Consider the following 16,033-nt stretch of genomic DNA (forward strand, 5'->3'; position numbering starts at 1 on the left):
ACAGTCATTCATAGCCACAGTAAATTATCAACCTGGCTGATACGTGGCCAGGTACGGGCCTGAACAAAGACTTGAACATTAGCTCACAAACGGGTCCAAACAAACACTACATCTGACTTAGAGGATATGCCACAGTATCTGCCCACAGGATGAATTTGTGGTAATACACAACTGTGCCTATAATTACTTGGAGCTCCTTTACTTTAGTTTGTTGAAGAATGGTGTCACTAGCCACAATGTGACTGTTCACTGGCTGGGTCCTCCGATAGTAAATGACATGCCTCAGGTATTCAATAGAGGCTTGGAAGAAATGTGACTTATCCAGGCTGCACTTGAGACCTGCATCTTGTACGGGTCTGAAATAGAAGCCAAAGGTTATAGAGATGAACACCGCATTGAAATCGCCACAAAGATGAAGCTTGTCATTTGGTTTCTTGATAATCACTTAAGTGCTGCATCTGTGGTCTTACATAGCCCAGGCGAAAAAAGGACTGAGTATTCCTTGCACGGTTCATCCGACTCTTGATAGGACACAAAGTCAAAAACTAGAGGAATCAAGTCAGTGACCATGAATCCAAATGTCGTAAAAGCATCCAAGCCAGACAAATTTTTTGTAATAGCACAGTCCATCACAAGGAATGTCAGTTAACTCACCACTGTCTCATGTGTCATCCCTGCTGTAAATTGTCCATGGATAGTGATTTGTTGCCTGTTATAACTGACAAGGCGACACAAAGTAGAAAACGGTCGAGGGGCGTGTTAGAGTTAAGAAGTGATGCTGCCATGGCTGTACCCACTTGTAATCATAGGGATGTCCTGTTAATATGCACATTGTTGAACAGTTTGTTAGAAACAGTCACAAGATTGTCACATGCTGTGCTGACAACATTAATGTCCTTAGCTTGAGAGCTTGAAGCTGGAGCAGACCGAATGTGCCATACGGCTGCAATTTGTCCTCACAAAACAAGTGAGGCAAGATGGCAGGGGCTTGAGGAAACTGGTCTGCCATGGATGTGTTTTTGTGGAGTGTGATGGCTGGACTTACTGCATTGCCTTGCTTCTGTGTCCAGAGTTGTGCTAGAAAGTGAGTCCCTTCCGTTGTCTAAGTTGACAGTGACCATGTCTGCCCAAGAACCTATTTGACAGCTTGCCACATGAGAAACTTTGAATGATTGTGCAATAGAAAGGACGTCATGGAGGTGGCTCCTCTTATTGCAGCACCCATTGGCAGACATCTTTATCAGGAACAGATGTAATGATAGCATCCCAAACCAGTCAGCGTAAGATTCCTTAATGTTGGCAGTAACAAATTGACACTTCCGACTTAAACCTTGCAACTCCACAGCCCAAGTCTTATTCTATTGATGAGATTGCTTCGTGCACTGATAAAACTTTGCTCTCAAATGTGAATGATCATCTGCACTCATTGCCATGTTTATAGTAACTACACACACACTGTTAAGTATGTACATAATATTAAAATCACTTTAATGAGAACACACTTTAGAAGTTCCATACAAAGTGCGAGTACAATGTCAGGCGATTAGGTACTGAGAGTCCCAAGAGCAGAGTGAAGTGAGCACATGAACAAATCATAACAGAATGAGAGAGAGTGCACTCCACTCCGGCATTATATTATGTATTTTGCTAGTCAGTATCTCGAGGTTGCACTGTCTGTCAGCTGCGTGCACCAACCTTGATGCTGTGCTGCCTTTGATGTTTGATCATGCCACTGCTTGTTGACTGGACCTTAGCTACTGGGTGTGGGTGAGTTGAATCGTAAAGAGAAAAGCTGGTGCCTCTCATCCTGTTATGGTAACATCTGGTGATGTGCTGGTACGATCAGATTGGTAACAGAGATTTACCACAGTTACAATGCAATTTTTGTTGGGGGTTGGTTGTCGATCACTGCTTTGAGAAAATGTTTTGAGTCACGTGAGAAGACTGTCAAGTATATTCTACAGCTAGCTTGAGCTAGAAAGTGGCTTTCAGGATGCTTTCTGCTCTGTTCAACATTTTTCTCCAGTCACTTAAGAGAACATTGTTGCAGTACTGAAATTTATTGAAGGAGAGGAAGCTGTAGGTCTGTCCATGTCAACATTACCATTCTTCTCAACTACATTACATCGAGGAAGCTTTGACTGTTACTACACCCTTTGACAGAGGAATAGATGACACATAATATTAAAAAATAAAAAATAAATCATTCATTCAGATTTCAGACTCGAGAGTTAGAGCTTCCAGTACAACACTCCAGCACAAATATAAATAAAAAAATGTGTCATGAGTTGCAATCAACATCAGAATTCTATTGTGGTATAGCAGCATGTAACATTAGCTTTGTACTGCAAGTTCATACTCACCTAAACAGAGAGCTGATCAAGTGATATGGTTGATGTCATACTCTGCTGCCAGAAGACTGTAAACGAAGTGAGTTATTGATTGGTTTTCAAGATTAAGGAGATAGATTCAGAACAGTGGAAATACTCCTTTCTTTTTTTTTTTTTTTTTAATTTGCAATATTTTCCTAGTACCCTTCATCAGCACACCAGATAAAAAAATTAATCACCCTCAGGAGACATCAAGCTGACACCATGTCAAACCACCTGAATTCAGCCAGGCATATTTTGAATGTAAGGTAACTGTTTTTGGTACTTAGAATTTGTCTATTTTCTTAGTCAGTGTATCAGTTACATTGATATCTGGTAACATTTGTGTATGGAGTTATTCTAGCATTTATTGATGGAGATATTCTTGGTCTTCTCTTGCATAAAAGTGTATTAGAAAGGATTTAGTGTTTCTAGGTTCATTCAGTCATTCTTTTAGGTGTGTGCGAATGCTATTGGAATAATAAACCCTAAACTTCTTCATTCCTGAATAGCCCCTTTTATATTAAAATGAGGAAAACACCACAATTAATTTCTTGAACTTGTTGTGAGTAGTATATGCTTGATTTTCACTCCAGTTATTGATGTACAACATTAATGTCTCTGAGTTCTATCAGCATGGACCACTCATAATGAAAGTGGTAAATGTGAGCCATGTAACAGTTTGAACAATTTCTTCATTGAATGTTAGTGGCATAGTTGTGTACTAAATTGAGCAGAATTGGTAGGTATGATCACGGGAAACGGGAGGAGGACAGTTTTCTGGAAAAATGAGTTCTTGTCAGTAAAGGCTTATTCCACATCAGTGTTAAGGTGGATAGTTGAGTATCTACATATGGGGGAACTGAGCAACCATACGGGATTACACTGTACCAGTGGCAATTTTCTAATGGATGCAACTGTAAACAATATATGAGTATCTCATGTATAATTCCATCTGTCAAATACTGCAGACCATGCAGTTCTTAAAACTAGGTGTGCAAAACAGCAGAGTTTAATTACCTTGTGGATCAGTGTTATGTGACTAGGCAGTGCAGATTGAAGGATTACAGATTTGTATTCGTCACATAATAATGGACAGTTACTGCTGCAGACAGTGTATGCATTGAACATCTAACACGAGAAGTAAATTTTTTTACCTTCTGAAACTGTGTCCTTATTCTTTTACACACTATATTTAAAATATGTGCACAGCCAGTTGTATAAAATGATTAAGAAACTAGATGACACTTCACTTAGTACTCTAATGTATCATATAAGCAGTATTAACACAACAATTGTTGTGTGTCAGATAATGAATATCATTGTCTTGAGATGCAGTACAACATGCAGTCTTGTATCTCATGTTTAAAGGAAAATAATGAACGACTTGACAAGTGATACAAAGCCGAAATTATAGTAGAGCATGTAGAAGCAATATAATAGTAGACAATTTGTCATTTTCACAGAAGTACTCAAGCTGCTGTTTGGAAATTATGATAAGAAAGTCTTCTGCCAACTAACTTAGGCTATAAAGAAAATAAAATAACAATGCTTTCTTCAGAAACACACTTCTTGTCAAGCCTCTGAAGATTTTTTTTTACATAAACCAGTTTCTCCCACTATTAAAACTAAACTGAACTCCACCCAAACAGGCCACGAAGGCCCAACAGTACCGACCAGCCACCGTGTCATCCTCAGCCTACAGGCATCACTGGATGCAGATATGGAGGGGCACGTGGCAACACAATGCTCTCCTGGTCATATGTCAGTTTACGAGACCGAATCACTACTTCACAATCAAGTAACTCCTCAGTGTACCTCACAAAATCTGAGTGCACTCTGCTTGCTTGCCAGCAGCACTTGACAGACCAGATGGTCACCCATCCAGGTGCTAGCCCAGTCCAACAGTGCTTAACTTCGGTGATCTGAGGAAATCGGTGTTACCACTGTGGCAAGGCCATTGGTTTCGCTCACTATTAGATATTATAAGATGATTACAAACGTAATACATCATCACATAAACGTTTGATTATGTTTCATGAATGTGAGATGTATTATTAAAGCTGAGTATATCCAGCACAAAATTGTTACTGTTACAGGTTCAAGACAACAATGGTGAAAGAAATGATCCATAGTGTCCTCAATGATGAATTAGGAGGCAAAACTTACAACAAAGATGAAGCTGAAGTCTGGATAAAAGTTATTGCCAACACTCTACGTGGCAAAGTAAGAGGTCTGTTTACTTGTTGAATATACTTTAATAAAAATCAGGCTGTCATTGACATACTCTAGTTATTAACCCAAAGTTTTGTTTAAAATTCCTATTTGTACTATTCCATTTACTATCCTACATAAAATACAGGAAGGGCAACCACTCAGCTACAGCAGACTGATGTGTGGCACATAGAAACACACAACAGAAAACAGTGTTCACACTGGTTTTCTACTTGTGATCTTCCTCTTGCAAAATGTACACACAAAATTCAAACAAAATATAATATTAGTAATATTATAAAAAAGTACACATATTCATCCAAACAACCATGCAGACACCCAAACACACACTCCTGTGCCCACAGCACAACTATCCTGCTATTGGAATTTATTTATCTAACGAGAATTTTGACAGTTACCATATTTAATATTGGTCTTGCAACTGTTCACTGACACTGAGGTAACACTTTCTCATCTTAACTACAAGTAAACAGTGTAGACATCAAAGAGAGAGATGTATTGTGAAAAGACATGGATGTAATGGAGTTATAAAGAAAGAGCTATTACAGAAACTATTGTTTTAGTGACTTAGGAAAAAAATGTGTGTTAGGTTAACTGGACACCAAGGGAGACAGATTATGTGGGCCAGTCCAGTTAACCTAAATATAATTATTTACTTTTGTGATTTACATAATTTCAAAAATATTTTGCATCATACTGTGTAAGAATTGTGATTAAGTATACTTTAGAACTAAGTTTTTACTTTCAGATACCACAAATTTGCAATCGTACAACCAACCACCGATCATATTTAGTTGAAGATCTGAAACTAGCAATGACAGGTATCAAAAAAAGAATTAGTATTTTTGCAGCGTGTAATCAATTTAAAATGATGACCATGATGTAAACTTATGGCCATCAAATTAGCGCAAAAAGGTGTTTACACCTGTAGGAGACATTTCTTTGTGTTCCTATTTAAAAGAAATAGCTGTATGAATTATGGTTTATCGTTCACAGTTACAAGGAAGGTAGCATATAAATTTGCTGCAGCTAACAATAAGCAACTTCTACAAACTGACAACAAGAAAACATGGTTGGGAAAGTGTGACTTGTTCTTTTATGAAAGGTCATAAGCTCTCACTTAGATAACCTGAAGCTACTTGTCTGAGCCTTGCAACTAATTCCAGTTGGTCAAATGTTGGTAAGTTTTATACCGATTTAAAAAAAAAAATTCAAATTTGGACAAGAAGGCATATGCAAACTTGATGAGACAGGCCTCACAACAGTACAAAAGCTTGGAAAGGTAATGTCTGCATGTAGCCAAAAGCAAGTAGGAAGATAATTTCTACAAAGAGAGAGACAAACTTGTAACCACGTGTGGCATTATTGGGGCACTGAAAAAGCAGTTTCTCCATTTTGTTTTCCACGTGTGCATTTTTTAGATCATCTACTCCTCAACAGTGTACCTGGAAGTGTGGGGCAGCTTACACCTCAGGATGGATGACTATAGACATATTTATGGATGTATTAGCACATTCTGTCAACATGAATGACAAAAGAAAAAAAAGGCCAAAACTTCTTAACATTAACAATTGTGAAAGCCACATGTCACTAAGGGTGATAACATTTGCCAAAGGAAATGGTGTAGTTTTACGAGGGTTGCCCAGTAAATAATGCCCCATATTTTTTTTCTCCAGAAGTATTTATTCCACAACAATCAAATTTACATATGTGAAAGACTGATGTTTTGTCTACTTGCTTTATTTTTCCACATAATCTCCTTCAAGTTCGACGGCCTTTTTCCAGCGAGACACAAGAGCGTGTATTCCCTGCCGGTAAAAATCTGTACTCTGCCTACGGAGCCAGGTTGTCACTTCGTGAATCACTTCTTCGTCATCGGCAAAACGTCTTCCACGAATGAAATTCTTCATTGGCCCAAACAAGTGAAAGTCTGAAGGAGCCAAATCGGGGCTGTAGGGTGGATGGGGTAACACTATCCAACCCAGTTTCGCGATGTGTTCACAAGTCCTCAAACTTGTGTGAGGACGAGCGTTATCATGCACACACTTTTGAGTATCCAAGCTGATTGATAATCACATCCACACTTTCTTTGCTTACTGACAACTCCAGTGCCAATTGTCGAGTCGTAATGCGTCGATCCCGTCGAATGAGAACATCAGCCCGCTGCAACATGTCAGGCGTGACAGCCGTGGGAGGCCTTCCCGACCGCGGCAAATCTCGGAGCTCCGCAGCACCGCCCTCTGATGCTTTCACCCTCTGTGCCCAGCGACCAACAGTACTCCTATCGACTGCAGATGTTCCGTAGACTTTGCACAAGCGTTTATGAATATTGCCCACGGTTTCTTCCTCTGCTACGAGAAATTCAATCACTGCACGTTGTTTATGACGGATGTCACCTGCAGACGCCATTTTAGAACATTCCTACACCACCGCTCTCTGTCGGAGGAAATTGAAACTTTGCGTACACACGCGGGAAACTTCAAATAACTCGCACCTAAAGTGTCACATTTCTAATATTTTTTATTTCGGAGAAAAAAAATATGGGGCATTATTTACTGGGCAACCCTCGTATTTATAGGCCTTTCAAGTCCTATCCCAGCAGAGCTTGTGACAGGTGGCTACTAAATCATCCTAGTCAGACACTTTGTATCTGTGATTTAGCAGGGTTAGTGGATGAAGCATTTGCATGTACTGTCACTCATTCTATTATCAGCAAAGTTTGCAGAGCTATAGGAATAGTGCATTTCAACAATGAAACATTTGGCGAAACAGATTTTCTGCATTCATCTGTGACAGACAGCCTTTTGAGCCATTTCAGAATGAGGTAGTTGTTTCCAGAAAGTAATATCCCATTACAGTTCCAGGGACAATTCCTCTGTCATCTCCTGCTTCTGCTACTGACTTATTTCCTTCAGCTTCTGGTACCTCTATTGTTAATCTCACTTCTTCTTGTCTTCATGACCAAGAACTCGGATCAGAATTATTTGTGCCTCCTGTAGCCTTGCTTCCATACTCACAGTGTGGTCCCTGAAAAAGAAATAATCATGGCCGAAAGAAAGTGGAATCACTTATTCTTTAAAGTTCACCTCTGAATACCTGCCTGGAAGAAGCAGCCTCTGGCTGAGAATTGAAGAAGAACAAAAAGAAGAAACCTGTTTGGCAAGAACTGGATTCGTCATCAGATGAATGTGCTTACTTGCTAGAATCTGATTGTTCTTCGAATGAAGGTGAAGATTTTTCAGAAATTAAAGACGGTGACTTCATAATTGTTAAAGGGTATTGGTAAAAATAAGGTTCAGGGTGTAGTTTTAAAGCTGTTGTGAAGAAGTCTCCTTGCTCAGATGTTCAGGTGACTTTCTATAAGTTGCATGGACCTTCCAATAGATTACACATAACAATTGAAAATGCATTTGTTACCACTGCTGATATTTAAAGAAAACATATATCTTAGAATTCCTATAAAATTTAATTCAGGTAAGTTACATAGATAATGATAAAGACCAATTTTTTAAAACATAAGATGATCCATTTAACCTAACCCTCCACCACTAGCCAGAAATTCTTCTATAGAGTAGAAGCAGTTGTCAAGCAGAAACAATTTCAGTTTGTGTTTGTACTAAATTTTATTGTAAATAGTCTTCACGTGTTTGCCACTGGATCACGTTACGCAAATTCCACAATCCATTAAATTCTTTACATCGTCGGGTGGTTGGTCAAGGATTTTTGTGGCTATATACCTCACTCCTTTCTGTGCCACACTAAGACTGATGGGTAGTGTAAATCATTTCTTCTTATGGTATTATATTTATCAATGTTACTGCTGTGATGCTATGAATGATTGTTGACATTGAATTTTGTAAGGGATAAATGTACTATGAGAATCTTGTCAGTATGCCCAGCTGTTTAAAGAGATTCTCGAGTGGACACCACATATTATTCTTATTATGTGCTTCTGTGTAACATGTAACTTTTTTCCTCGGTAATGGGTTACCCCAGAATATCATTATCAGTGTAAACACCTAAGAATTTAGAATATTCTGCTTCATTTATTTATTTCTCTCCTATATTATTTATAATGATGTAGTCAGATATTGTGCATCACTGAACGACATATACTGGTTTTATTCAGTGTCAGTCCATTTGCAGAGAACCAGTTATTAATTTTCAACAACTTATTATTTACATTTTCACTCATTTAAGTTTCTCCATTAGACTTGATTATAATAATTGCATTATCTGGCAAGAAAACTAATTCTGCTATTTGGATATGTGGTGGAAGATCATTTATATACAACAAGAACAAGAATGGACCCAATATCAGTACTTCTGGTACACCTGTAGTGATTATTTCCCTTTCTGAAGGTGCTGTCTCATTTTATACAAAATGAAAACCATTTATCAGCAAGATCTTTGCTACCACAATATATGAAACAGTGGAAAATCCAGGATGGAATGTAACAATATAATGAAAAGGATGTTGCTCCTCACCATATAGTGGAGATGCTAAGTCGCAGAAAGGGACTCCAAGCTATCTGGCTCCATCTGCCAGAGACTGTGGTCGTGTGTGTGTGAGTTGCTTTTGCTTGAGTGTGTGCATGTGTCTATGCTGTGTATTTTTGACAAGTCCTTGTTGGCTGAAAGTTAACTTTCCAACAGTCTTTTTGTTGTGCCTTTCTCTGGCTCAGCATCAGCACAATATATGAGTTCTTTTAGGAGAATTTGTCATGTTGAACAATCAGATGCTTCTGATAAGTTACAGAAAATACCAGCTGGTGCTGTTTTGTCACTTAAATTTTGTATAATGTGATTAATGAGTAGAAAAATAGCCTGTTCTGTGGGGAAAGGTCATATATAAATCTAAATGTAGACTAAGTCTCTTATTTTGAGAGAGAGATACATTGCATACATTGTCTTTTCCAGTACCTTCAGGAAGGAGGTAAATAGGAGACTGGTCAGTAATGGCTTAATATGTTTCTAGTAAAGGGGTCTCACAATAGCATATTTCAGTATGTCTTGAAATATCCTCTGTGATAGTAATGTATTGCACATGAGACATGTGCTTGTATGTTTAAGGCACTGCATGCCAAACTTTTGAGTCACTTAAAGGAATTGTTAATTAAATACATTGGCTACCTGACTGAAATAATTTTTTATTAGGCTTTCTTTTTTAATAACAAAGTCCTCACATCCTGTAATGATATCCTTCTCCCTGAACTTTAATTCCCTTTCCAAGTTTTGCCATGGTTTCCTTCACAAATAGCTCAGTGTACAGATTAAGTGACATTTGGGATTGGCTTCAACCCTGTCACTCCTTATCAGCGACTGCTTCCTACTCATGCCCTTCATCTCTGATAACTGGAATCTGTTTATCTTACTTATTGTAGATATCCTTTCACTCCCTATATTTTATTCCTGCTAACTTCAGAATTTCAAAGGATGCATTCCAGTCATCTTTATCAAAAGCTTTCCCTAAATCTACAAGAGCTGGAACTTAAATAGTGGCAACTATTTATTCACAACCAATACAAAAGAGTTACATGTTTGCACCTGTTACTGTCCTTCAAAGTACTCACCAGCGTTGTGTAGAACCTGTTGCCAGCGATGTGGAAGGTGTAGTATACCGTTAGCAGAGCCTGTTCTGTTGACAGTGTGAATGGAGCGGTCCACTGCCTGTTGAATCTCTGGAACAGTTCTGAAGCGAATGCCATGAAGTGGTTCCTTCGTCTTCGAAATCATATCAAAATCACAAGTACTTAAGTCCGGGGATTGTGGTATATGGTACAGTACTTCCCAATCCCATTGACTGAACAGAGCAGCCACAGCTTGCACTGTATGCACCCGTGCATTGTTGTGGAAAATGATTGGTGGGTTGCGCAGAAAGCATCACCGCTTCTTTCTCAAAGCTGGTTGCAAGTGATGCTCCAAAAATGAACAGTAATATTGTGCACTGACGGTCTGCCGTGGAGGAATGTAATGCGTTAGGAAAACATCATCACAGTCATACGTCATACACGAGAATCACCACAACTTTCACCAATACTGGGGCTCTGATGCACTTTCGTCTTTCGTGGCAACCCATAATGACGCCATTCGTTGGATTGGCTTTTCAGTTTTGGCTTGTACAATGTGGCCTATGTCTCATCCAGTGTTACGATACAGTGTAAGAAAGCCTCTCCTTCGCGCTCATAGCACTCCAAGTGCATCTGAGCAGTGTCATAATGCATCCATTTCTTCTGCGTTTCCGCCAAGTCATGCGGAACCCCTCATGATGCAATTTTTCACATGCCCAGTCATTCCTTCAGGATGCAAAGCACAGTTGTATGCGCTAATTCGGTTTCGTGGGCAAACTCATGAATCATACGGCGTCGATCACTGTCCACTAATGCACCAACAGCATGCACTTCTTCTTCAGAGACACTAGGACGACCTGCCCGATGCTTGTCTGCCACAGTTTGCTGACCTTTGTTGAAGGCTTTTACCCAACGTGCAACAGTTCTGTATGGCAATGCCGATTTCCTGCATGCCTCTTGAAGATCTTGATGACACTATCATGCTGTACAACCTCTGCTACATTCAATCTTGATCCAACTCCATTGTTCATGTTTAGAAAACATAGTGACACCGTTACGTTAGACCAGTCGCTCACAAGTGGCTGTGTTTTTGCCTTGATTGTGTGCACCTATGGGATGGGTGAGTCCATTTGCTCGGAGGTAAGGTAGGTATGTCAACAACTTGTGCTATCAGGGACAACAGTAGATTCCATTGCATAGTGTCTCCACAGCAGTGTTGCCCCTATTTAAGTTCCAACCTACATATAAATGTTATAAATATAGGTTTGCCTTTCTCCAATCTATCTTCGCAGGTAAATCACAAGTCCAGTACTTCCTTGCATGTTCCTACATTTCTCCAAAACCCATACTAATCTCGAGATCAACTTCAGCCAATTTTTTAATGCTTCTGTAAATGATTCATGTCAGTTTTTTACAACCTTGATTTATTAAGCTGATTGTTTGTTAATATTCATACGTTTCAGGATGTGCCTTCCTTAGAATTGAAGTTATTACATTCTTCTTATGGTGAGAGGGCATTTTATCTGTCTCATACATTTTGCATATTAGGTGAAATAGTTTTGCCATGGCTGGCTCTTCTAAGGATCTTAATAGTTCTGAGTTAATGTCACCTACTCCAGTGGTCGTGTGTCGACTTAGGTCTTTTAGTGCCCTGTCAAATCCCTCTCGTGTTGTAGTAGGTAAGTACACTTGCATTACAGTGGCAAATATTGGCTTTGTGTCAGTCTTTGGCTATAGTAATGTGACCACTATGCTGTTCATAGTAGCTTACCCACGTTCCTATTTTATTATTCATTATTAGGCCTACTCCTGTCTACTTTTGTGTTATAACTGTGTACTTCTGTGACCAGTAATCCTATTCATCCTGCACTGTACTTCACTTATTCACCCTACATCAAAATTCAACCTAGACATTTTTCTTTTTAAATTCTCTAAATCAACTATGTGATTATGGGATCTAGCACCCCACACACTTACCCATTGAATGCCAGTTTTGTTTTTCCTGATGGCAACATCCTCCTAAGTAGTTCCCATCAGCAGATCTCATTTTACCAGAGGGAATGCCATCACTATTAGGCCATACAATAGTGTTACATATTCTTGGTTAATATAACAGCTGTAGTATCCTCTTGGTTTTAGGTGTTCAAAGGACCAACATAGCAGTACCATGTTGGTTTATGTAACACTGCCAGATCTGATTCTTTCTCCTGCAACTCCTATAAAGCTGCTCTCTTTCTTCAGGAACCATACGGTAGTCTGGCCTCTCCACAGATAACTGTCCAATGTTGTTGAAGCTATAGTGCAGATATCTGTATCACAGGAGCATACAAGCCACTCCATTGCAGCAAGGTCCATGGTTCTTGGGGATGAGATAGGTGTTAAGTTTTTCAGGAAACATGATCTGAATCATTGATTGATTACAAAAATAGCTGAAGGGTAATCTTATGAAATAAGCACAAAGTTTTAATACAGGGTGTCTGGATTAAACACATATTTATACAAAATTATTAACTTGAGATGTACCTGAGATATTTATTTGTGGATTGTTTCTACAAGCATGGTTTCTCAAAATGTTTCCTTGTTTGTTCGAGGCAGCTGGTACCAGGTGTGCATGCATGTAACTGCTTTGTTGATGTAAACTTGTGTCGGTAGCCATGTGGACTCCACAGCAGGTGTCCTATGTGATTTTTCATGTGGAGCTAAAGTTTATTACACTAGTGAAACATCATTTTCAATGTGAGTATGGACTGCAACCAACAGACAATGTTCCCACTTATTTAACAATCAAGAAGTGGGGCAAATGACTTCAGGAAACTGGAAGTTTGTTTTTGATGTCGAGTCACCACGCCAAGCATGCAGTTCCACAGGCTACCCGTGACTTCTTCATGATGTAAACTTTCAGCAATATGGTGCACCAAGCCATCCTGCGAACATCGTGAGTAATTTCTTGGATCATGAGTTCCAGATTGGTGGATTGGGAGAGATAGTCCATTGATTGCTTGGCGCTCAGAAGCCCAGACATTATGCCACTTGATTTTTTTCTGTGGGGGTTTATGAAGAATCTAGTAAACTAGACACCAGTGGGTGATCTACCAGATCTGTGTAATCGCATTTGTGCAGCTATTGCAAATGTTATGCCTGCAATGCTGTAAAACATTTTGAGATAAGTGAAATACAGATTAGATGTCTGTTGTGCCATTGATGGCAAGCATATCAAGGTGCATTAGATGTATAAAAAACATTTTAAGTTACCTAATTTGTAGAAACATATCGTCAGTAAATATCTCAAGTACTTTGCAAGTTGTTATATTTTATATTATTATATCTTTAACTTGGACACCCTGTATTCCGATAGAGACGTGATCGGAGGCAGCAGAACTAAGCTTTTTAATGAGATGATGACTTTTTTAATCTGCTTAGGTTCATTTTTGAAACTAATGTTGGTTGGTGGTACATGCCTTATGTGTACAAGTAAAGGTAATGTACCTGTATTTGTTTATTAGTGGATGCAATGTTTGCTGCCACTGTGAAGAAGTAACCATTGAATTTGGAGGCCAGTGATTTGGAAGCATCATATTTTGTGCTAAAGCTGTTTTCTTGGGCAGTTTCATTTTGATTGCAATTTTTGTTTGTTTCGCATTTATTAATGTTTGAAATGATTTTTACTTGAGAATACTATTTTTTGCATAGAATATGAGATTCACTTTTTAATAACAAATTGGAGAACTTTACCTTGCTAGTGGTAACTGATTTTCAACAATTGGCAACTGATTGTTTTCTGAATATGGCAGAACTCTCTCCGTAGCTCACAATATATTAATCCCAGGAGTTGTCCATCCCTTACCTTTGCCACTGTTTCTATTGTACACATATATGTTTTAGGGGAAAATAACTGCTGTAGGAATGTTTTAAAGAAAGAGTTAAATTTTCCATATATCTGTTTACTTTATCATTTTTTCCCCCAGCATTCATCTCCTGTGACTGAGATGTAGTTTTTTTATTCTGTGATACAATACTTTTCTTCCATTATCTATACCTGAATTGTGAATATGTGTTATTGTTAACATTCCTACTAATGAACCAAAGTCTGCCACGTGCTTTACCTATGCTTGAGCATATGTGATCGTTCCATTTCATATTCCAACAAATTGTTAAAATATATTTGTATGAGTTGGGTGTTTCCAGTTAGTGACTCATTGACATTGTACGAGGGTTGTCCATAAAATAAGGTTCCCAGGGCACTACAGTCCTGAAATGCGCTGTTACGGTGGATCCCATGATTCTGTAGTGTACCTTGGTTCCCCCATTTCAAATCCCCTCCCTAAAAAGCTGCCTGCGGAGCTCAGTCTTGGCTTGGCAGCCATACATGATTGATCTCCCCCTCGCTTCACCCACCAGGTGTGAGTTGCACTCAGTGATCCGTTTCCTGTCTGCAAAAAACATTGCAGTGGCAAAAATCCATTCCCAGCTATGCGAAATGTATGGAGACAAGTGTATGAGCGTACAACACATGCACAAATGATGCAGAGTGTTCAAGAACGGGCATACTGTTGTCTGTGATGAGGAGCATTCCGGAGGTCATCTGATGAAACAATCGCAAAAGTAGAGGCAGCGGTGCTCTCAGATCGAAGATTAACTGTTCGTGAGCTCTCCAAAAGGATCCCTGATGTCAGCAACACCTCTATTGACAAGATTTTGACAGAGCATCTGGGGTATGCTAAGGCTTGCGCGAGTTGGGTGCCAAGAATGTTGACCAATGACCTCAAATGTTAGTGCTTTGAAGTGGTCCAAGAACTTCTTCAAGATCACGGAACTCATAGTGAGGAAGACCTCAACTCCATCATCAATGGAGAAGAGACTTGGGTGCAGTACCGCACACCTGAAACCAAAGAACAATCCAAACAATGGAAGCACCCACAGTCGCCGAGATCGCGAAAACTCAAACAAACGCAAAGTGTTGGCAGAGTGATGGCAACAGTGCTTTGGGACAGGAAGGAGGTATTGTTATGCAAGTTCTTGCCCACTGGTACAACAATCAACGCTGCCGGGTACTGTGAGACACTGCAAAAATTGCACCGTGCAATTCAAAACAAGAAGAGGGGTATGCTGTCCAAGGGGATGCGTTTGCATCAGGATAACACCGACCGCACACTGCTAAGGCCACCAATGAGCTCATTGCAAAATTTGGATGGGGTATTGTTAAACACCCACCCTACAGCCCAGACATAGCCCTAAGTGACTACCATCTCTTCCCTGACATGAAGAAACACCTGGGTGGAACGCATTTCAGTGACAGAGAAAAGCTGGAAGAAGTGGTATCTGTGCGGCTTGGTGGCAGATTTGTCTGACTCGGGCATTTAAAAGCTCATACACCGCATGCAAAAATGTATTGACCTCAGTGGCGGCTATGTAGAAAAATAGGTTAAAGTCTGAACTTTCCAAAAATGTATGCATTCATGAAATTAAAATATGTTTTACACTGAAAAAAATTGGGAACATTATTTTACGGACACCCCTCGTAATTATAGGATACTATGTTTTTATGTTTTGAGAAGTGCACAATTTTATATTTCTGAATAATTAAAGTGAGTTGCCAGTCTTTACTCCTCTTTGAAGTCTTATCACATTCTTTGTTTGTCTGTCATGATAGGAACATGTGCATTTGATGAGTTGTGCAGGACAATGAAGCTGTGTAAGACACAAAGTGAACCAATGAAGTAATGGTACCACAAGATGCTAGAGCTGGAAGCAGTCCAACCAGCAAATATAGCCCCAGTATAAATTGGTAGGATAACTGAAAACCAGAAACATGCCAAAATCGTTGCAAGCAAAGTCCATAGAACCAACAGAGGAGCCTGA

The 16,033-nt window shown here is 39.3% G+C and overlaps 1 protein-coding gene across 1 annotated transcript in view; it reads left to right on the forward strand.

The window, feature by feature from the left end:
- LOC126168203 (dynein light chain Tctex-type protein 2B-like) overlaps positions 1 to 16,033 on the forward strand; it is a 65,869-nt gene that overhangs the window by 19,688 nt on the left and 30,148 nt on the right. Inside the window, exon 2 of the mRNA XM_049920538.1 lies at positions 4,469 to 4,602. Coding sequence (XP_049776495.1) covers positions 4,469 to 4,602 — 134 coding nt within the window. The remainder of the gene's footprint in view (positions 1 to 4,468; positions 4,603 to 16,033) is intronic.

The sequence above is a fragment of the Schistocerca cancellata genome, chromosome 1 (genome assembly GCF_023864275.1).
Source record: "Schistocerca cancellata isolate TAMUIC-IGC-003103 chromosome 1, iqSchCanc2.1, whole genome shotgun sequence".
In the NCBI taxonomy this organism is placed as follows: Eukaryota; Metazoa; Arthropoda; class Insecta; order Orthoptera; family Acrididae; genus Schistocerca; species Schistocerca cancellata.